Source organism: Euprymna scolopes, chromosome 4 (assembly GCF_053919585.1).
Source record: "Euprymna scolopes isolate OS-2025 chromosome 4, ASM5391958v1, whole genome shotgun sequence".
Classification (NCBI taxonomy): Eukaryota; Metazoa; Mollusca; class Cephalopoda; order Sepiida; family Sepiolidae; genus Euprymna; species Euprymna scolopes.
The window spans coordinates 62,647,938-62,673,176 of NC_136485.1; the positions used below are offsets into that span (position 1 = coordinate 62,647,938).

Consider the following 25,239-nt stretch of genomic DNA (forward strand, 5'->3'; position numbering starts at 1 on the left):
ATATAAAACATTTTATAGAATTTCAAAAGTTACAAATTAAAACAAAAATATTTCTATATTTATTTTTTGTCTCAACCCCTCAATTAAATACCATCAATAAAATGAAAAGGGGGAAAAAACCATAAAGTCTTCTATAAATTGTTTTAACAATGAAAGTTTCAGAAAAGAAAAAATCTTTTAATAAAGAAAATTATTTAACATTATTCAGTTTTCTAACTTTTCAAATTAAATTTACAAGACAATGTTTTCAAAGATGTGACTAAGTTTCGGTATTAAAAAATATTTACATTTTTTTTTTCATACACGTTCCATTTAATTTTATCCAAATGAATAAAAAAAAAAAAATCAAACTTTGGATGAAGTATAGAATAAGGACCCCAGTGGACAGATTTCGGTCAACACCATTTTAACTTTCACTTTTGCATGTTTGAGCAGATTTTTGTGACCAAGTGGACGTTTTTTTTTTGTTTTTTTTTATATATATTTACACATCATTAATTAATCTTTCGATTGATATGTTTATAAAAAAAATGAAAATAAATAAAAAAAATTAGTTATATTATTTTTTTTGCAACCAAGATGGATTTTATTTATGGAGAATATTTACAAAGTTTTTTAATAAAACTACTTAAACTAAAATTTTTAAGAGTACTTAGGTTTGTTTGGAGAGAAAAAATTGCCCCCCCCCCCAAATTATAAATGAGAGCAAAAAGGCAGATTTGACCCCATTCCCATCTAAAAAGAAATAAAAACTTTCCTTGCATTCACTCTCTCTCTAACGACACCACCTCCCAAATTGAAAATCAAAAATGAAACCGGGTTGATTTGTTTTTTTACTTGTAAACAATGACTTTCCGGTGACAATTTTAAATAAGATATTCATTCAAAACAGACCCAAATACACATAAAAAACAACTTTTTAATAATTCTAGGTCTTCATTTGGTCTACCAGGCCACAAATACCTATTATTTGTTTTTTATAAACATTGATCCAAATTTTGGTTTAAATAGTTTTATAAAATTTTGTAAATAAATGCACTCTCCATAAAAAAAAATCCATCTTCGTTGTGAATAAATAATATAACCTGTTATTTTTTAATTTATGATATTTGTACAGTTTAATCAAGACATTAAAAAATGAAAATATCAAAAAAAAAAAAAAAAAAAAAAGGTTAAATCGGATGTATCCATTATGGAATGAAGTTCTCCGAAAAAAAAATTTCACTTAATTTCATCAAGTAGTTTTTTTTTTTACAGCGAAAAAACAATTTGTTATGATACCGAGCAAAAGGTTCGATTTTTAGGAAGAAAAGCTAGAATTAAGATGGGGAGGGAGTGTTGGCACTTTAAATTGAGTTATCTCCCTGTGGCGTGTTCAAAAAAGTCGAAGATGTCTACTTTCAATGCGCTGTCATAAAAATGTGTTTTTCAGCTGTGCAAAAAAACTACTTGAAATTTTTTTCAGAGATCTTCAGTTCAAAACGGATACGTACAATTGATGTAATGGAATAACCTAACATCCCTTCATAGATGAAATGAACTATAGATATATTGACCCTCTCACATGACTGACAGAAAAGGAAAAAAGACAGGAAGAGAACAAGAAAAGATATCGAGTAATTCTTATGTTACATATATTCCCTTGTAAATAAACCCCTTTGTCTTTCACCCATAATCCCGTGTTTCTTGCTGTATTCTTATTTAAAGTAAGGATATAACAAATGGCGACAGGATTCGAATTCACAAAAAGGAAACTTTAAGCCAAAAACATATTGGAAAACAAAGAAAAAATACTGCACGGAAAAATTCAACTACTGAAAAAAAGCTAAGACACACAAAAACTTTTTTTTTTTATTAAGTCTGTTACGGTCTTACTGGAAAAAAAAAAGAAGAGAAATTGACATTTCACGAAGCATTGAAAATAATTTTTGAAAGTTGTTCATTTCAAATTTCTTTTGTTTCATAAGAAGAACAAAAAATGCCAGAAAGGAACGCTGTATGCTGTTGGTTCGGTGTCAATTTCGTGTGTGTAACCCCCTCCAAAAACCTTGTCTACAAAAGAATGTTTTTTTTTTTTGTGGTTTAATAAAAACAAAAAACAAACAAAACTATTCAGTGAATTTATTTAATGCTTTGTGCCGGTACTATTAACCTTTTTTTATTACTGTGTTTAAAAAAAAAAAAAAAAAAAAATCTTCAACATTGGAACAATTAGCCAAGTTTACGATACAATTAGCACTAGCAGCTCAACAAAGCCAGATGGAATTTTTACAAAAACAGTTAAAACAAAATGAAGTAGTAAAAACAATATTAACAAAACAAGAAGAAAAAAAGGATTGTCGGTTCTCAATTTACAGGAGAAACCAATAAACTCATTTTGCAAAAGAGTAAATGTTACAGGATCTGAAAGTCCCAAAATGCCAGGAAGATTTGTTGGGGATTTGAAGAAGGATTTTAAAAATGTATTTTCTGAAGGTCTGGGTTGTTGCACTAAAACGGAAGTGAAATTTGAACTGAAAGATGAAGCAAAACTGGTGTTTAAACCCAAAAGGAAGGTTCTGTATTCAGCATTAGAAACAAGCGAGAAAGAATTAAAAAAGACTCAAAGAAATTGGAGTAATAAAAAAAGTGGACTATCTAAATGGGCATCACCCACAGTTTATGTGAAAAAGAAAAATTAAAAAAACAGGGTATGTGGAGATTTTTCGATGGGACTGAATGATTCCTTAAAGGATCATAACTATCCACTCCCTACCCCTGAAGAAATATTTTCTAAGTTAAATGGAAGAAAAATTTTCACAAAAATTGACTTATCAGAAGCATATTTGCAGGTCAAAGTCCACGAAGATTGTTCTAAATACCTGACAATGAATACTCATAAAGGATTATTTTTCCTAAAACGATTGCTGTTTAGGTTAAAAGTAGCACCAAATTTATTCCAACAAATTATGGATGCCATGCTAGCATGCTTAGATTTTGCAATGCCTTATTTAGACATTTTGTTAAGCAAAAAAAAATGTGAATAAAAAAACCATATTCGTAAGGTATTCAAGAAAATAGAAGACTATGGATTTAAAGTCGCTCTCAAAAAATGTAATTTTGGTATGAACAAGATTGAATATTTGGGAAAAATAATTGATTGGAAAGGTAGAAGACCTAACCCCAAATAGGACAGAAGCAATTAGAGACATGCCTAGACCAGACAATGTAGTGAAGTTAGTCATTCTTGGGTCTAACAAACTACTATAATTCTTATATCCCAAATATGCACGAACTAAGAGCACCATTAAATTAAATATTGAAGAATAAAAAATAGCTCTGGACAAAAGAAATTAAAAGATGTTTGTTATCGGATCTAACGTTAGCACACTACGATCCGAAAAAGGATTTAATTGTATCGGCAGATGCAAGTGAATAGGAGCTGTGCTTCTACACAGAATGGAAGATGGATCTACTAAACCAATTTCTTACGCCTCGAGGGTTTTATTACCCGCTGAAAGAAAGTACAGTCAGATCGAAAAAGAGGGTTTGGCGATTGTGTATGCTGTAAGAAAGTTTCATAGATTCATTCATGAAAGATCTTTCCTCTTGGAAACGGACCATAAACCATTACTATTGATTTTTGGTTCGAAAAAAGGGATTCCTACTCATACAGCAAATAGATTACAGAGATGGAGTATTATTTTGCTCAATTACGATTTCAAAATGAAACACCTAGCATCTAGTAAAATTGCACATGCAGATGGTTTGTCGAGATTGATCCCCAGTAAAACTGAATTTGAAGAACCTGTTATAGCAGCACTAAAAAGAAGAAAATGAACTAACAGATATATTAATAAATACTGTTACGGAACTTCCTGTTACACTTGAGGAAATAAAGAAAGCAGCGAAAACAGATAAATATATTAAGATAAAAAAACAAGTGGGACAAGATGAAAAGAATAGAAAAGGATTAAAAGTGTTTCCATTTTCTATGTGTGATGAAACTCTGATGTATGCAGACAGAGTGGTAATACCGCAAGTATTACAAAAGAAAATCCTAAAGGAATTCCACTTGGGACATCCTCGAATCTCCAGAATTAAGGCCCTAATGAGAGGATTCACATACTGGCCTGGAATGGATCAGGACATTGAAAAAATGATGAAAGTATGTAACGGTTGCCAACTAGCCGCAAGATCTCCCCCCATACGGACGCAACCTTGGCCTAAAACAGATGTACCCTGGACATGCATCCATATCGATTACGCAGGACCTCTGAAGGGATATTATTACCTAGTAATCGTAAACAGTATGTCAAAATGGCCAGAAATTTTTAAATACAAACACCCTACAGCGGCAAACACAATAAAAGCGCTGGACGAGGTATTTAGTTGATTTGGAGTTCCGAAAACAATTGTTAGTGATAATGGCACTATGTTCACTGGTCAAGAATTCAAGCACTACTGTGAGGCACTGGCCATTGAACACATTACCAACTTTTAACCCTTGATCAAATGGACAAGCAAAAAGATTTGTTGATACTTTTAAACGAGCTTAAAAAAAAAAAAAAAAAAAAAAAAAAAAAAAAAAACAACAACAACATCGACACGGAAGAAAAAAAGCATTCAAAAATTCTTAGCAATATATAGGATAATACCAAATCCAAATGCTAAATTATCCCCAGCTGAAATTATGTTTGCCAGGAAGGTACGTTCAGTGTTCGACCGATTAACCCCAAGAGAAAAAGTAAAAAAAAAAAAAAAAGTATCAAGGATAATGTAAGGTACAAGACTTACAATGACGGGGATAAAGTTTTCTTCAAAAATTATCGGGCAGGGAAGAGTTTTTGGGAAGAAGGCATAATTTCACGGAGAATTGGGAGAATGATTTACATTATAAAAGGACAGACTTTTTTTCCACAAAAAACATTAACCAACTGAGACCCCGATACATAGAAACAGTCAGAAACCAAGAGTTACCAATGGAAGTGCTATATGACACTTTCCATATACAACCTCCAAACAAGGAAGTACCAGTAACTCAGAAATCCAGTCACTCTAAATTAAAAAATCGGCAAACACAAATGGTGAGGAGAAGTGAAACGAAAAGGAAAAGAACCAAATTTTTTGGACAAAGTCTAAAAAGGTAAAAATGGTAGAAGCAAAATTCTATGGAAGAATTTAGCTTGGGAGGAAGGTGATGTAATGGAATAACCTAACATGGATGAAATGAACTATAGATATACTGACCCTCTCACATGACTGACAGAGAAGGAAAAAAAGACAGGAAGAGAACAAGAAAAGATATTGAGTAACTCTTATGTCATGTATATTCCCTTGTAACTCCTTTCACACATAATCCCGTGTTTCTTACTGTATTCTTATTTAAAGTAAGGATATAACAACAATATAACCTTTTTTTTCCGATATTTTCATTTTTTTAATGTCTTGATTAAACTTTACGAGTGCCAAATTTATTTTTTTAATAAAAATATGAATCCAAAGATTAATTAAAGTTGTGTAAATATATAAAAATTGCACTTTTGGTTGCAAAAATCTGTCTGAACGTGCCACGGTGAAGGTTTGGTGTCAATCAAAATCTGTCCCTATTTTTAGTGAAGTCTCAAACTTTTTATCAATTTGAACAGAAAAGTTGCATCTGATGATTAGATGAAAGAAATGTGAAAAATAATTTCACATTTCTTTCAATCTATTTTCCCTTGTAGTTGAACACATTTCAAAGATTTTATCAAAGAACAAATTCGATAAAAATCAAACTAATGATCAAAATAAATTTGGTATTAAATTTTTCAGGAACGTTAGTGTCCAATAACAAAAAATTTGAAACTGAGATACCCCCCCCACCATCTTTCTTTTTTTGTGCTTTATATATTTAAAATATTAAAAATAAAGAATACATGACTGTTAGCAAAAGACCAAGTGCATATGTAGAAGAAAGGAAAGAGACAGGAAGTCATTCTTTCATGAAACAAACCCCCCTCCCCATCTCTATTGTAGATCATTTGAAGTATGAATAAGAGATATTTTCTTTAATGGCATATCAATCATTTCTGGATTATTTAATGCAGAAACTAGTAATTTTGTTAAACATTTTTATGCTTAAAGTTCTTTATGTCTTGAAACATTTATCTTTGGTGTTTGGTTTGATTGTTTTGTAGAAGAAAAATGTTTTTGCTTTTGACTTTGCAGAACATGATTATGTTTTGCAAAGGAGAAAAAAAACCCCAATAACATCAATGTTATATGTATTTTCGGTTCGAAGGCCAATCTGTATCTTTAAACAGCCTGATCTGGTAGCACCAGATGTCCTAAAAAGGTATTACCACTCCGAGCCAAAGTTGAGCTGGGAGCAATGGTAACCAAAGGGGCAACTCCAGTCTCCTAATGAGGCCTCACCAAAAAACAGGAGTAGACAATGGAGGGAGTTTCCAATCGTGCGGCTTACCTTTTGCTGAGTTTCCATAAGATGTTCCAAATAAGAGATGACAACAGTTTTAAAGTCAGTCACTCGACACTTTTCAAAACGTTTCACTTCTTTACGAATCATGTCGGATATTTTCTCAAAATCTTCTTGGCCTTTTTCCATTTTCTGTTCCCACTGGGGGGGAAAAAAAAAGAGAAAGAAGAAATTTCAGGCAAAGAAATCAGATTATTTGATCAATTAATAGAAACAAAAAAATAATTGATTTCAATTTTGAAAACTGGACCAAAAAACTTTTCCTTGTTGGACAAAAAAATCTCATCTTTTCAATATTAATTCTTTTTGGTTTTAATTCAAGATTTAAAACCAGTGGAACTCTATTTTTTTTACAAACTAGTCATCACTTATCAAGGACAAAGACCACTTGAGGATAAGAGTAAATGAGATGAATGGATTGTGAGCTAAATGATGAATAATATAATAAAAGGCTGATGAATGAAATGAAATGAACAAAAATTATGAGAACCATTTATGACAAGTATTTGTTGTCATTGGATTTGAATATTATAGTCCACATCAAAGCAGCTTCATTTGAATGTATTTGATGGCAATTTCTACTAAAGAAACTCTATTCATGGAAATTCCATTCAATGTTAAGTACATAGAGGAAGGAAACTTTTTTACAGTGATAGTAGAAAAATGAGTTCTTTCTGTGAATGCCTTACAAGGAGGAACCTAAGATTGAAGCTCACTCAATTGAAAATTGCACCTTCCATGCAAATAAGGACTAAGAATATCGCAGAAGAGAACATACTCCACAAGAAGTTGATTTTGATAAGGCAAGAATGAGTACTTCAAGCAATGCGACAACTAAGACAAGACAAAAGCATTCCATATTAGGACATGTCAACTCAAACGATGAACAAACTGGCATAGGAAGATATTTTGCAAACAAATTTCATATTGGACAATATATTGATACACAAACACAGACTTATGGGTTTTGTGGTGCATGTTGCAAGAACAAAGATGGAGAGTAAGGCTGTGATGTCACAACTGAAAAGTACCAGCTCAACCAATCTTTTCTCTACTAATTTTTTTTTTAATGGAAGTCACTCCAGGCACATGGCCACTTGATGTAAGGAACTAATGATAAAAGGGAGAAGGTAGAATCACTTCAAGACAAACCAATCCTGAAAGAAATCCCACCATTAACTCAATTCCCTGAACTTCAAATAGGCTATCGAAAAAGTAAGCCCTTGAAGAGCATATTTTGTTTTTTTAATGGAAATCACTCCAGACAAGACATGAAACTACTTTGTTAAAAGCATTACTCATGGAATGTGAGGACTCAAGGGCAAAATAAGGGAAGCAAGAGTTATGAGGCTGCCAAAAATAAACCCAAGTCTATTTGCTACTCTCCTATAGATAAAGAAGGGCTGACAAAAACAAGTCTTCCTAAACTGGTTAAGTGACTTACCAGAAACTGGTATTTTAGAAGCAGCAGGAGCAACATGCGGTCTTCTTATGTCTTGAGGCAGAGGTATCAGCTCAAGTGTTTGTAATGCGCAAACATCTATTGTAGTAGAGAGACGGTTGGGTATATATTAATAGCAATCTGGTGCCACGATTCACAAAAGATTTATCCTTACTAGAAGTAAATAAGTTGATCTTTATTTCTTGAGTTGTTGACATCTCAGACTGACGAAAGTACTTGCTGATATAAAAGACAAAGACGCATTGAAAGAAGAGGCAACACATGTACAGACACAAACTCGCACCATGTTATTTCACAAAGCATCAATTGTATTCAAATCTGCATACAATAACATTCACTGTATGCAAATCATCTGAATACTCTTGCAGTGTTCAGAATATTTTTTTTTTTTACGTATGGAAATTGCTCCAGACAAGGTATGAAGTCACTTTATGTAAACAAATAAATACTACTTCAAGGTCAAAAACTAGCCAACGGGATAAGTGCTAGATGGATAGATCCAACCTTAAAAAACAGCAAGTCTTCCCCTTTTGTTAGAAACATGGCTCGTAGAATGTAAGGACTAAAAAACCAAATAAGAGAAGCAAGAATTACAAGGTTGTCACAAGTGAACGAAGGCACTATTATGCTGATTAACATGAGAATAGTGTTCATGTTACTGATCTCACCAGTACAATATAGTAAAATCTGTATGATCTTAAGGAACAAAGATGAGATAATGAAGTGACCAAGTTAATGAAGCAAAAATCTCAGATGTACAGAAATTGTGGAGCAGAAGAACATAGTTATTGGATTTACATTCATTTCAATTGAAAATTATTATTCATGCAGTCAACGTACAAATTAAATTTGCGAGTTGTACCATTTTAATTTATACCAAAATCATTCTTGTACCATTTCAGGGTGTTGTATGCTGGGGGTATATATATAAGCAGCGTAACTGTATAACGAACATATATATATATATATATATATTATATATATGTTTGCCTTGTGTGTGTGTGTATATATATATATATATATATATATATATATATATACATACATACATACATACATACACACATTAGTATCTATTTAACATACATGTTCCTATAACATGTCTTAACTTATGAGTGTTAACGTTCTGATATGTGATTCGTCTAGTGTATTCTCTATTGGGTGTTGATGTGTATATACATATTGACAGTTTATAGACATTGTTGTCCGTTGGAATACCAGAAAAAACATAGCTCAAATCTTCTTTCCATGCACCCTGAAATTAAAAGTGGTGAAAACACTGACAGGAATTCTATTTTGATATAATCATTTATTCCTTGCTGAGTTCTTTTTTAGAGTTGACACGCTTTGTATAAAATAAAATCTTTCTAAGTCGCCTCCTTCTGATATTCATGGGCATCCTGCCCAAAAACCCTAAACTCAAACTCCTATCTCATAACTAAAACTCTACATCTCAAAATCTATATTTTTCATGACGGCATAACTACACGTAACGTGAAGATCCTTGCTGGGTTTTTGTCATGTATCTTTACTTATATTATGGTTAACTTAAATTCCATCTATCAAATTAACATTCCTGAGAACTATTAAATGTAAATATTTCAACTTAACATAACTTTTCACATTGATAATATTTTTCTAACAATTACAATATACTTTTACCCATCATAATAATCAACTATTATAATTTCATCATAATAATCAACCATTTTAATACTTTCCGGTGTTTTCCAGTACACTAATAACAAGTGGGGGGGGGGACTAAAAAAAAAATTTCATAGGTTGTAGATGTGTAAAAAAATTTGTAGTCTTTTTCTTTTTAATCACATGTTAAAGTGAGATAACTAAAAAATTAAGTTTTGATTCTATGAGATTTAATTTATGTTCTAGTGGAGACAGAGGTGCTGTTTTCTTCTAAATCCATCACACAAAACCAGGGATAATTCTTCCATTGTTGTTATCCTCTCTTGATACATTAATTTCAGATCTTTTATTTCTACCTCATTTGCAAACATTCCTTTGTTGTTCACCATTTTCAAAACAAAACAGATTTGTTTTGACTACAAAGTCAATTCTTTACTTTTTTAGCTTATTCTATTTCAGAATAAAATCTTACAAAAACTTACACATTATTTACAAGTGCAACAAATTTTCAGTCTATGCAGTAAAAGATGGGATAGCGAGAAAGACGGGATGGCGAGAAAGACGGGATGGCGAGAAAGACGGGATGGCGAGAAAGACGGGATGGCGAGAAAGACGGGATGGCGAGAAAGACGGGATGGCAAGAAAGACGGGTGAAATAAAAAGAACAGCAAACCTCTGTAATTTCTTGTTGTGCTTGGGGTACTTTGTCTGTCTTGTGAGCCACCTCTAAACGAGCTTTGTTTTCTCGTTTCCTTGCCAGCATCACTTCAGCATCTTTCCAATTTCTGTAACACTTAACTCTTTCATGAAATACTTCCTGTTCAACAAAAAAAACGACAGGACAAAATGAAGTTACATTATGAATATCGATGTGAAAATATAACAGTAGAAAAACAAGAAACAAGTTTTAAAGTGAAAGGTTAAATTTGTTTTATAATGCTTTAAGTTTCTTATAAAACTACAAAACAGACATTTTTATCTTTATATTAATAAAATAAACTTGCTTTTTCCTCTCTCCAAAAAGACATCTATATATATAAAAGGTAAAGTGTGTGTGTGTGTGTGTTTGCCAAAAACTTTCAACACACACAATGAACACTGACAAAAATCGGTATCTTTGGAAGGCAAATATCCAAAAATTCTGTGCTGGTCAACTGTGTCAGTTTTTGAAAAGTTATCATACACCTTGCAATGACTAAACTTATTTTGAATACCCCGCGATGTTGTAAGTTGCCATGCGCATGACAGCTAAACCATTGGCATATTTTTCACTTCTTTTTCTTCTTAGTGTTACAGGTTCGAGCCTGGCTACTACGGCTATTTTTTTTTTTTTTTTTGTGCTTGCACAGGTTTTTACTGTTAGTTTCATTTTTTTTAAAGGAGTGGTTAATTTTGTTGTTTTTTTTTTAACGATTTAACGGGTATTTTGATTAAAACATTTTTTTAAGGACTGGGTTGCTCAATACCCTTACAATAAAAACTCTCCACACCTGGGTAATGTCGGGTACCCCACACTAGTAGTAATATAAGTACAGGTGTCACACACAATTCCTATATGCTCATGCTACTTGCAACTACATTTGCTCTCTGCTTATCTTAATATTGCCTCAAAATTACATGCGCATCTACCCTTACAGGGAGTATCCATTGTCTTTTGAGATTGAATAGAGGCAATATGTACCTGCCACTACCTAATTGATGTTTCTGAAAATTATCAGTCAGTTTCATTTAAATTTATACATTTCTACATTATTTCCCCGCACAATGACTCTCCCAAACAAATCATACTTACAGGAGGTAGGAGTATATTTTACAGTCAATATTATGTATTTTCACGCTTCAAGCGTTGACCAGGATAAATAATTCATCGTAGTCACTTCCAAGAAACGATGATCAACCATTTTAATACTTTGAGTAGTAGATATATTAGATAGTCAATATTTAATTGTCATGTAATCAACATAAATACCATCTCCGTGTATATAATAACCCTTCCATTTTGATTTTACTTGTTTTTACATTTTGATTGGTTGCTCAAAACCATTCATTCATTCAACTGTTTATGTACTGCATGTGGCCCTTTACAAGTATATTGTTGGCCCTCATAAAAAGATATTGTAATTTCATCATTTAACTAAAATTTCCAATTATATAATTGAAACATCATTCACTGAAAAATGACATGATTTTTCAGTATATAGTTTGCACTGAATCTTTATTTTTATATCATTCACTTGAAGATGTTAAATCTTGCTAAAATGAGTAAATATTTGCATGATCAAATATTGAAAACTTTCTTTTTATGACGACCCCCCCCCCAAAAAAAAAACACCTGGAAATCACATTAAAAAAAAAAAAAAAAAAAGAAAGTTATTTCCCTGACCTTTACTGATTGTATCATGTTAATGTAATCCTTCAGCAGCTCCGAAATGACGTAATAATCTTGGTCGGCCTGATCCTTGTGCAACAATTCAACCTTCTCTTCGGTTTCAGCCAGTTGCGACAAAGCTCGTGACAGAGCTGTGTGCTCCTCGGCATTGCCTAACATGGCAGCACTTTTAGCAAATTGACCTGTGGTTAGACTTAACTCTGGGAAGAAAAAATTAAAAAAAAATTTAAATTTAATATATTTTGGAATTTTAAAAAGGAGAAAAGATAATTTGAATTATTTTATCTACAATTCTCTCATCTTGGTTGTTTATATTCAATGTTTCAACCAATATAACCTCTGACCTTCAGATGCATTTTTTTTTAACATGAGAATCCTTATGTGATGTTGCGAAGATCAACTATAAGGTTCCCAAGTTTGGAAAGATGCACCAGAAAGTGAGATGTTACATTCGCCAAGGTGTGAATATAATTACCAAGATGAGAATAGTAGCCCGAATAATTTAAACAGAAGAGGGTAATTTTAAAGTCTCTTGACTAAAATCAACAATTTTGATAAATACAAAATAGTGTCTGAAGTTAGCTTATTGAAAAAAAAAAAAAAAAAAAAAAAAAAAAAAAAAAAAAAAATGGTGCTTATTCAAAATTCTTCCCATGTAAAAAAAAAACAAAAATAAAAGTTTGCACCATGTACATACCTGCGATAAAAAAAATTATCGTACACCAAAAATCATAAATTGATCAAGCTTTTATTTTTAAGAAATTCAAATTTCATGACTAAACTACAAGCAACAATCTTAACACATCTTGAAAACATTCTGAAGGAACAAGGGAGATAACTAAATTAAGACTTTAGAAAACCATTCTTAATACAGGGAGGAGGATGCATTAGAAAAACTCAAATTCATTTAAAAATGGTTTTCTTTATAAAAATAAAACTACTTGATCAATTTTTGTGATTTTTTTAAAACAATATTTTCTTTATCACAAGCACAGATTTTTTTTCAATTTTTGTTTTTTCATGGAGGAAAACTGGACACACTAAAAAAAAAAAAAATAAATAAATAAAATAAAATAAAAATAAAATAAATAAATATGACCAACTTAAAAGAAAACATTAATTCTAATCCAATTGAGTAAGTTTTCAGAGTTTGGATTATTTTTCAATTTAATCAAACAGGAAATATTTTTCTAAGAGGTTATTTTAAAATTATGAATTGAAAACAATTTTAAAATATTTACATTTAAAAATCAATTCACATAATTACTAAATACATACATTTCTTGGGATTGTGTATTTTTTAAACTTTCATTTTGCTTTTTAATTTAATTTGCTTTAACTATACCATTTGTTTTTTTCCCCATTTTTTAACCAATTTATCACATTTTAAATAGGATTTTGAAAGTTAAATTTAATACAGTATCATTTTCATTAAATTTTTAATAGAATCAAATTGTTATAAAACTATAAATTTTATTAAGGTATAATTTTAATTTCTTTTTTATAAAATCGTTAGATGCAAACAGCTAAAACTTATTACATGAAGATTTGCTATGACTTTTAAAGCCAGTTTTAATAATTTTCTATTTGACAGTTTAAATGCTTTCAAATTTCAAAGAGTGACAATGTAATATTTTTTTTGTCCATTAAAAAGCTAGCTTGGTTTACAAAGATATCAAAATGCATTCTACTTGATTGTATTTTGTAATTATTTTTTTTAACTAGAGCATTGAAATTTTCATTTTATTTCATGCTATTGCAATAAATGATTAATAGTAAAGAAAAATAAACCCATGTGAAATTATCAAAGCTATGTCAATGCGAAAAATCAAGACACTAAGACACACGAGAATTGCTCATACAATTTTATTAAATATAGAAATTGAATTAAAATAAGGTATTCTAACCTAAGAAACAATCTCAAATAAATTTTAATCAAATCGCAATGTAATCTATCTTTTAAAAAATAAAAATATACTTTCTAGTTGTGTAATATATTGTTTGCTTTTATGGCATATCAACCCTTTTGAGGTTCTTTAATATTGAAACTGGTTATTTTGGTAAAGTCTTTATGCTTCAAGTTCTTGATATCTTTAAATATTTATTCATGGTGTTTGGTTTGGTTGTTTTGTAGAGAACTGTTTTTGGCTTTGAAAAACATGATCAAGTCTTTCAATGAAATAGAAAATCAAAGAAATTGATAAAAATATTCACCTCGTCTGTGTTGTACAAGAGCTTCAACACTTCTGTGTAGTTTTTGAAGTTGGGTATCGAGAGACTCAATTTGTTGTTGCTTGTCTTCAAACCACTACAAGTGAAATAAATCAAAACATAATATTTAAAATTAATACTTAACCATTTTTCTTTTTTTACTTTACTGACAAAATATTCATTAAAAGAAAAATAAAACAAAAAGGTTTCCAAGTAGGTTGAATTTTTCTCATAACTAAAGTACAAATGTTTCTCTAAAATAATTAGTTGAATCAATTATGTACACCAAAGAAATCACAAAAGGTTTAATTGTAAACTACAAAACATTAAAAGTCAATGAACTAAGACGATTCAGTCATTTTTATTAATTTTTTTCATCTTATAAAATAGATTTGTGAACAGTTTAATTTGTTTAAATCATAGTGTCAGCATAATTTAAAGATGGAGTAAGCAATGAAAATATTTAATGAACATGCCAACTATTTTCATCTAATAAATGAAAAATAAATTTAAAAAAAAAAAACACATTACTATCATCATTAAAAGGTTAAAAATGACTAGCCAGGGCTCAAGATTAACATCCAGAGAATGCCTTATGGGAGAGAATAGAATATGGAAATTACTTCTATAATTTATCATTTGTGTGTGTGTGTGTGTGTGTGTGTGTGTATATATAAGGTGCAAACTAATAAAACATTTGCTAATATTTTTCCTCTGATGAGATGAATAAGCATCGAAAACTCATGGGTTAATGAAATAGATTTATTCAATCGTATTCTTTGTTTTCGAACAATAAAAAATTCTGTATTTGAAGATTAACTTTTTCAAATCATAAAATTTAAATACATAAATCTTGAGATATATATAAGTAGTAAGATTATACATCTAAAAACAAGAATAGGTTTAAGGCTCCCAAAATTCATACTACAACTGTCTGCAAGGACCCATGGCATAATTGATAAACTACAAGGTAAAATTCAGTTCCAAGTCATCCTCAATGCGTGCGATACTAAAAATACAATTGTGAATTACTTGAGACTTCTATTCATGGTTGATAAAACCAGAGCATGCAAGTTAAATAAACAGTTTCGGTTGAAATCATATGCAGATTCACAAGTTTGACAAGATACATCAGCTGATAACGTGAGAATAAACCCTAAGATGAGAACAGTAGTCCGAATAATCAAAATACAAATTATCAATTATCTAAAAAAAAAATTCAAAAATGTAATTTATCAAACATAGCCAATGAGTAAAAAAAAAAAAAAAAGGATTAAAAGTTTTGAAAACTAATAAAATCTAAAATGAAGGTTTCATATATAATCTTTAATACTAAATTTCAAGTGTTTTCCTCATTCCATTTTGTCCGTTTTCTATACATTTACACTACCTATTTACTTAACTCCCCACAAGAGCATAGTTAAACACAAGGTTGGTTTTAATGTGACAAAATCCAACACCCAACGGAGCAGTCTGAACTGGGACAAAAATTAAAGTTGCTGCAGTCTTGACGAATTTCTCTTTCACAGACCAAGGACAAAACAGACGCTACACTTTTGAAATATTGAAAATAATAAACATTATATAAAAGATAGCCTATACTCACAGTTGTTAACCACAATTTAATTTTTGATTTTTTTTTTTTTTGAAGGGAGGAGGGGGGGGTGCCTTTCTCCCACATTCAGTGCATGTTATTCTCCAATGGTCATCCATCCAAAACTGACCAAGCTCAACGTCACTCATTCTTGATTTAAAATTTATTATATAGATTAATAATTTTCTAGTATTAATGATTAATAATAGCGTGTTTTTATTTTAAACATTAATGCTTTGATAAACGCTAAAATCAAGCAAAACAATTTTTTTTTAAATGAACATTTATTGTTTTAGTTAAAGAGTTTAATTCACCAAATATAATGCCCCTTCCCCATGTGTGTGTGTGTTTGACGAGAGGGCAGCACAATAAAATCAACTTTTTTCCTAATCAACAATCAGTTTCAACTAAAACACTGTTTATATGGCAGAGGAGATGAGAGGACAAATCATTACTTGATGAAACAAAAGTCATCTACACCCCCTCACCACTATCACACACACTCCTCACCACCGCCATCCTGAATTGCTTGTAGCTGTAGCATTTATAGTAAAATTAATATTAGTTTTCATAGAAAACCGTCATTAGAGAGAAAAGGAAGGCAGGACAAGATGGAGAGAAAATAAAAATCCTGCTAAATAGTAAACGTAAAAATGATGTAACTAACGATTTGACAGAAATCATTTTTTTTTTTTTTTAAAGAAAAAAAAGAAGCAAATTTCATCCAAAAATTAACCTCAACGGCTGCTAACAAATGTAGACATTGTGATTACTGTTGAAAATGGGTTGTTAAAAAGGCAAACTTAATGATGAAAAAGTGTGAAATAGTGTTAAAATCTGGCTGATTAGGTAAAGAATTTCATTCTAATAATGTCCGAGTTATCAAGTGTTAACTATTCTGTACTTTTACCACTTTTTTTTCAGGATAATTAAAACTTTTTTCTGGATTGTGATAAAATAGAAAAAGGTTAGCCTCAAACCCTGGATAAGTACATTAACTACACTATTTCAATGGATTTATAAATATATAAAAAAAAGCACATTAAAATATAACACAATGAAAAGCACAAAGCAGCTGTGTGTTGGGGTTCATCATCTCAGCCTTTGCATACTACAACAATAATAATGATTGTCTATCCTTAAAAACAAAATTAGAAAAAAGTACAAAATGTTACTTTTTACTTAATAAAATATTTTAATTAAATATATTTTAATACTTAAATTACAAAATATCAGTTCTCTCTCTTTTTTTTTTTTTTAATACACAACTCCTACATAAGAATTCAGCATTGTTTCAGACATCCTGTTAGCATCTCCATCTTTGACAGTAGTTAAAATAAAACAGTTTTAACATTTTTAAAAAATGTTTTCAAAAATGCATAAACAGATTAGGTGTTGTTTAGAAATAATTAATAATATTACTGACATTTTTAATTAGTAAAAAAGTTTAAGTGTATTTAGAACTTATTCCCTGGAGATATATATATATATATATATATATATATATACATACATACATACATACATACACACACACACACCACGTTAAAGTAATTCAAGAATGATAACTAATGAATTTAATGAGGTTATTAAGAGTGCTCAATAAAAGAGCAAGATATATTTTTGTTAATATAAACAAATTTACATGGTCGTGACACTGAACATGCTAATGTTTTGGACAAATAGTCAAAACCAGAAGTCCTTATCAGGTTACTTCCCACAGAAGAAACCAGTTCTCAAAGCATTTGAGGGTTGAGGATAGGTTTCTTCTGTAGAAAGCAACCATTTATTAAGTCACCTAATGAGGATTTCTGGTTTTAACTGACTATTTGTCTGAAACATTAGCATATCCAGTGTCGAGACCATGTAACTTTGTTTATATTAATATGAGAGAGAGAGAAAATCATTTCATTTTATACTTTTCACAAATTGGAAATTCACATTTTAAGTAAACGTTTATAATAAACTGAAATGTTTTTGATGTGTAATAGCAAAGTTAGCTACTTTTTCATATCCTCAGTTGCATCACTTCTTGAATAAAACCTTCTTTGACCATCCACCCCTCTTTCTTATTAATATGCCAATTGTAGAGGGATCTCCCCCCCCCTGGAATTGTTATAAAAAACAATTCTTTCTGCAATGCAATAATACATTTGGTACAAATGAACTTAATGCCCAACTTGTCCACCAAATTTCAATCATGAATATCCAACAGTTTTTGTCTTGACATTTACTATACAATGATACTTGATAATTGTTTTATCAGTAGGTGGTGTAATATTTAATGGGCTTCACACTCACCAAATCCTAACCTCATAGAGTTGGAGTACATTATTGAATGGCAATGAGACAAGGAATGTTGAACATTAATGCGTGAAATTTAGTAGACAAGTCAGACATAAACTGATTGGATTGCAGAAAAGATTGTGACTTATTAATGATTCCAGAAGTGGGTATTATTTTATTTTTTTCGGTATCAAGAAAGAAAAAAAAATCATCACAAGCTGACTGACTGTTTGACCTAGTTTCGATTATCTTACCAGAAAAACTGAAAGTGAGTGATTTTTGTGTTCTGACGTTAACTGCACCAATTTAATATTTGGTGACTCCATGTGAACAAATATAACTATTTTTTTTTTAATTACCAGAAGCAACTTAGGGTAATGCTGAATTGAAACATGTAAGTTTTGTGTAGTTTAAGAGTTTTAGCTGGACACACAGAAAAAAACATGACTTTGCTCTATATAACAGATGGATTTTATCTATGATCTGCTATTATATAAAAAGCAGTTGCCTGTATATTTGAATGTTCAGTTAAAGACCAAAAACTATAAAAAGATCCACAAAGTTGGTATATAATCTACTATTACTCCAGATAAATATCTGAAATTTAGAAAAAAAAATTTATTATGAAGGTCAACTGGACCGGGTTTTGTTGGGAGGGGCAATTTTTCAGTGTTACTAATCTGCAAAGAAAATGTCGACTCATTCCATAATGAATCTATTATATAAAGGAGGTGTGTGTGTGTGTCCAGTTAGATAGGAAAAAGCTGGTTGGATGAGAAAAAGAGGGTTATATATATATATATATATATATATATATATATATATATAAAATTTATTTCTCATTTTTTCTCTCTTGTGATTCAGAGATATTTTAAAAGAAGGTACATAATTCTGCTTTGCCAGTTATTTATGGCAAATATTGGTTAATGTTCTTACAAGAAATTATATTTGTAATCACAATTTTATTATTTAATCTTGTCAACATTTTCCTTTTTATCAGTAATATTTTAGAAGATAGGAGAAACTAACCCTTCCACTGTCAAAGTTGTTCTCCTGCCACTCATATTTAATAAAATATTTTTTTTTTTGTTTTTTACATGGAGGTCACCGCTTATCAAGGCCCGGAGGCCACTCAGGGATAAGGGTTATTATTGCGTGTACAGTAATCGATGAGATAGTATTGTAGTAATAATTAGTATTAGAGATTTGACAGAGTGCCTTACTTAAGAGGGTGGTTTGTTAGGAATTTGTTTATGTTGGACTTGAACACATCCAAGTTGTAGTCAGATAGGAAACAGGCAAATGGAAGAGAGTTCCACAGTCGTGCACTTCTGAGAAAGAAGCTCTGCTCATGGAATCTACGTTTGGATTTAGGCACAGATAAAGAGTGGGGAAAATTATTGACAGTAGTTTCAGCCAGACGGGTGTTTCTCGTGAAAGATTGGCGAGGGGAGACGAGAGATTGGAGCTCAGACGAGCACTTGCCATGGAAATAACGATAAAACAAAGACAGGCTCGCAACGTCTCTTCTGTGGGAGAGAGGATGCAGGGAAGAGAAAAGGGCATCCACCACTAAGCTACGAAGTTTATTTTGTACTCTGTCAAGGCAGGATAGGCTGTTTTTAGCAGCTCCTGCCCAGATGTGGCAGCATTACTCCATCCTTGGAATATACTATGAGATTAATAAATTTCTAATTGGCACTTTTTCAACTTAATACACATTTTGCCTTTTGTCCCCACCACCAACATCCGATTTAAAATGAAAATAAAATCGATTTGGTCAACGAACTGAAAAATCAATTAAGAGACAATGTTGTGTTGCGTGAGATGACAATGGAAACACTTAAGATCCAATGAATGAAGAGGAGTTAGGAGTCAAATAACAATGCTGGTGTTCAAGAGAGAGAGAGAGAGAGAGAGAGAGAGAGAGAGAGAGAGAGAGAGAGAGAGAGAGAGAGGCAGAGAATAATTAAAAATGACCAATTGAGATTTCTAATAAATTTACAGGTATAACAGAAAACTAAAAATCAGGAAGATGTACTAAAATAAAGGAGTAAAACTATTTCTATGTTACCAATTCATAGGCCACCAGAGTTACATCAACCGCAGCTCAAATTCTCAAATTTAAGAATTCCTTAAATTTTATGTTTTTGTTCTGGAAGTGAGGAAATCAAAAACTAAGAAATTTAACAAGTTTCATTACTAGAATTGAGTGACGCACCCCCTCCCAAATGCTACTCATAAAATCATTAATAAAAGTAACAATTCAGTCATATTTGGTCCAAATAAACTTTAGTCTATGCCTGACTTGTTCACCAAGTCTCAGTGATGAATGTTCCACAGCCTTTGTTTTACTACGATTCAATTACAAGTACACCTGTATGCCATGTCAAATTATCAACAACTGCATTTGACTGCAATGACCCTCTGGAATAGTCTGCGATGGTTTTGATAGACAATCTTTCAGATGATCTTAATGATAAAAATTGGGAGGTGAGGGTGGGTCAAGGTCCGGTGAGCAGAAAACGGAAATTTGGTGAACAAGTCAGATATAGACTGAAGCTCATTTGTACCAAATATGATTGAATTGTAAAAAGGATATTGAATTTTATTAATGATTGCATATGTGACATTTTATTTATTTTTTATTTATTTTTTTTTAAAGAAGGGGGGGGGTCATTTTTATTATATTTGAATTAGCAAATAATTTGTTATTTTAGAAGATTGATTAAGAATAAGTATGTTTGATCGTCATTTGTCATTGAAATTAACAAATTTAAAAAATTTACTTCATTAGCATGTTTCGGACCTTTCTCTTATTAATGCGACAATTATTTTCACACCATTTTGGTTGTACTTTCCAGTCTTCAGGTTTGTTTTTCATCAGGTTTGATTAGTAACTACTTTGAAATTTTTAAATGAACCTTTTAATCCACTTTGGCTAATTGCTCTCATTCTGAAGAAGGCTGGAGTGTATGACAGTTGAAATGTGAAAATGGCGACAAGCAGGAAAAAAAAAAAGAAAAAAAAAGAAAAAAAAAAGGGAAACCGGTGCAGACCATCTAAATAACAAATGATCTTGAAAATATCGTCAAGTCAAAATTTGGAATGAACAAAATTAGAATATAAAGGGCCAAAAACTTTAAGTAAAAAAAAAAAAAAAAAAAAGGGGGGGGATATTTTCTTTTGTCATTTTGAAATAAATATGCTTTGGACTTGTAAGGAATTTACTGGAAGTATATATTAAACAATAAATAAATAAATGGAATAAAATAGACTTCTCAAAACCAATACATAGAAATAGAAGACAATTTATTAAACAACAAAATTTTTCACAGGATAAATAACTAAACTGAGACAACGATGGAATTGGTGGCAAACTGGCTAACATGCAGGGAAGAACAGTTAAGACAACAAAGAATAAAATCCAAATAACTTTTTTTGTTTTACGGATTCACAATTTTAGGAAAGAAAGAAAAATTAAGTACAGATGAAGAACTTGGATAAAAAAGTAAAATTTAGTGATTTGGAAAATTAGTATGAACTTTTAAAATTATTTTTAATATTTAAAATTTTTTTGTTGAGATGTCATTAGACTTATGAAATATTTATTTGCCTTGGTATGATTAAAAACAGTCTACCAAAATAAGAAATCATTTTTAGAAGATGATGAATGGAAACAAAACTCCACAGAAGAGTAAGAGTTGGGATATTATTAAAACAAAAACCCAAGGAAATAAGTTCCTTTTGAATTGAGTAATAAAAAGAGAAATTCTGAAAAATAGATTTTTTTTTTTTTTTTTTTTTTTTTTTAAATAAAAAATGTAAAGTTCTTGTTTTATTTTTTGCTAGTTTATGGTGTTTTCTGTCTGTGCTCATCTTTTTTTTTCTTTTTTTTTCTGAATACAATTTTATAAAATGAAATTTCATTTTCATATAAAATTAGTTTCATTTTTTTTTTTTTTTCATGGGCTATTTTTTTTCCTATAACAAGACCACCACTAAAAAACAAAAACAAAAAAAAATTCCTAAAAAACTCAAGTTGTGAATAATGCTGACAAACCCAATTTAGAAAGAAAGAAAAAAAAAATTAAGAGTCGATTAAAGACAAAAATTAATAATCTTTGTAGTAATATCGATTTTATTTGGAAGAATACAGCAGAATGTATTTTAAAAGGCAACCCCCCCCCAAAAAACATTGATTACGGCAACTTTTTTTTTTTTTTTTTTTTACTTAAAATCATGTAAAGAAAAATAATTAAAAACACTAAGTAATAACGAGTTGAATCATACATGTGAATTGGTAACTAAAATGTAGCCATTATGGAAAAAACAAAAAAACAAAAGCTATGTATAGTCAACAAGACACAAAGAAAAGTAAATTCACAATATATATGACCAAAGATGCTAACTCCACCACTCCAACCACCTATAAAAAAAGGAAGAGGGGGAGGACTCCATTTTGTCATATTGTAAATTTAGAGTTATCTCCCTTGGTATATTGTCACATACTTATCACTGGTCATATATTTTTCCCCACAATGGCTATATTTTATTCACTATTCACATGTACTTTTCAGATTGATTTAAATAACTTATTTAAGGTTGTATATACACAAACACACCCTGATTGAATAAATTTTTTTATGGTTTCAGAATTATTTTAGATAAAGATTGATACTTTATATTATTCAAACTACTGTTCTTGGATGTTATTCTCACAGCGCTTCGGTCAATGTAACACCCTATCTTCTTTAGGTGCATCTTGTCAAATTTAAAAATCTTCATGTTGAACTCGAAAATCTGTACTGAAAATCAAAATTCAATATAGATTAACGAGTTTGACAAGAGGCACCTGAAAAAGGTTGGAGGTTACATCAGCGGAAATATTGTTTAGAGTAAGCCAAATCATCTAAATTGTTTTCCATGTACTAATAAATCACTGCTTAGCAAAGTGAAGATAAGGATTAATAAGTTTATCAGGTAGACAGTGAGACAACATGATTGTTAACGATGGTTTAAAATGAGTAGAATTTGATTATTTAAGACAACTCAATAAGATTTGTTAACATTGGACTTGAACACAACCGTGCAGTAGTCAGCTGGGAAGCAACCCTACAGTATTTTGTTCCCAAGACTTGGAAAGAGACTTGGCTCATGGAAGTTCTGTTTTTATTTTTACATACACAGAAAGAGAAAGGAACATTTACAGTGGTTGTAGCTAGATGAGTCTTTATGGTGACTTTTTACAGAGGTGAACCATTGGATCCAAGTCGGAGACCTACCATGGAAATAACAATAGAGTAGTAAAAAAAATCTACCAACCTCTTTTCTGTGAGAAAGAGAAGAGGACTATCTCCCCACTAGATTTGGAAGTCAGTTTGATATTTTGTTAAGGCAGGAAAAGGTGCTCTGAGCAGCACCTTCCCAGATGTGGCAAGAGTACTCCATCTTTGGACATATTTGATTAACACAGGTAGAGGAGTGTGTATCAAGAGTAACATACTTTCTGGACGGGTCAAATGATTCCAACCATTTTTCCAGCGATATTAGCAACATATTTGATGTAAGTCTTCCACTTCAGGTCTGGAGTGAAAGTCCTAGAAGCTTTATAAATTAGAATAATTCCTAAAGAAAAGGGCTATGCCATTTCAATTGGAACAAAGTTAGGATCTGAGTATTAGTCAATAGGATTTTTAAAAAATCATAAAAAATTAAGTAAGAAGTTAACAGCAATAGAATATTCAGAATCTTTTTTTTTTTCTTATGCACCAATTTTTAGATTTCGAATAAGACTGATTGAGGAGTGTCCAAGGTGAGACCATCTATTCAGAGGGGGAGGGGGAGGAGAATTTACATAGTTAATCAAAAGGGGCAGTGGGTTACCCTCCCTGTTATTAAAAAAAAAAAAAAAAAAAAAAGCTGTAAAAGTCATAAGGTTATTAAAAGCAAAATAATGAGACAACAATGTCCCATAAAATCTTTTGTAAGCAAAAGATATTTGTGCTGGGAGAGGGAAAAAGGGGCATATGGTTTGCTGATAATAATTTTGTGATATTTATAATTAGTTGAGATGATAGATCTCAAATTAGTTGATACAATATGAGATCTCAATAAAGATGAACTTTGCAAAGAGACTTGTGAAAAAAGAAAGAAAAAATGTTCTACTATTTAAAGAACATTTCTTTTTCACCTTAAGATTAAAAATTAAAAAAAAATTATACTATTTAAAGAATTCATTAGAGAAAAAAAAATGTTCATGAAAAAAGGGTAAAAATATTCACCTGAATTATATTCTTGCTGAAAGCTGATACAAGAACAGTCATGGCTGCTCTCAAGAGAAGCTCAAAGATAAATGTGAACATTTATCCAAAGCCAATGAAAGCTAAAAGCTTATGTATAGAATAAAGATAACATTGCTTTCAGTTTTAGCTAATGATAAATGAATGGGGTTTTGAAAGAACCTTAGCAAATGAGTTAAAAGCCAAGACAACAAAACGCAGCTATTTGTTCCCTATTTATCATGAAAAGCAACAAAAAGAAAAGTTTTCTACTTTATTGGGAAACCAGAACGGAATTTAAAAAAAAATAAAAAGCAGAATTGTTGAATATTAAAAACAGCAGAATGAAAGCAAATTGCACTCACAAGCACCTGTTCTTCCCCTCGTTTGAACAGGATAAAGATAAAATTTAGAGATCTCCCACGAATATAAACAGAATAGCCTCCCTTCTTAAGTATTAAATTTCCAGAACACATCAGGTACAGTTCGGTCCGACAGTGGTTTTGTTGCTGCCAAGCTGACTTATATTCTGTTCACTCCTAGGAGGTTCATCTTCCCATGTTTTATTCTCTAAAAAGGAGGAAGATTATTGCTAATCACCTGATGCATTCTGTCCCTACTAGAGAATGTCGATGGGACTGCTTGGGCATATTTTATAAGCCAAAAGGAGCTTATCTTACTGACCTGGCTTCTCAAAACCACACCTGACCTTGTGTCTAACCTTCCCTAGCAAGGAGATAAGTAATATACATCACTTACAAAACCTCAATCCAAATCAAGCCCCCCCCCCTTGAGGAAAATGACAGCAAAAAATTTTATAAGCAAGCATTTCCTTTTCTAACTACAGGTGACCCTCCTATCAACCAACCCACCCATGCAGCATGCCATGCATGTAATCATTATTAAAATTCAATT

The 25,239-nt window shown here is 31.0% G+C and overlaps 1 protein-coding gene across 7 annotated transcripts in view; it reads right to left on the reverse strand.

Moving 5' to 3' along the window:
- LOC145267882 (sorting nexin-2-like) overlaps nt 1–25,239 on the reverse strand; it is a 148,916-nt gene that overhangs the window by 1,255 nt on the left and 122,422 nt on the right. For all 7 annotated transcript variants that reach the window (XM_080123339.1, XM_080123337.1, XM_080123338.1 and 4 more), the window contains 4 exons: nt 14,167–14,260; nt 11,947–12,152; nt 10,237–10,380; nt 6,446–6,598 (listed from right to left, as the gene is read on the reverse strand). In XM_080123339.1, the coding sequence (XP_079979465.1) occupies nt 6,446–6,598; nt 10,237–10,380; nt 11,947–12,152; nt 14,167–14,260 (597 nt within the window). The remainder of the gene's footprint in view (nt 1–6,445; nt 6,599–10,236; nt 10,381–11,946; nt 12,153–14,166; nt 14,261–25,239) is intronic.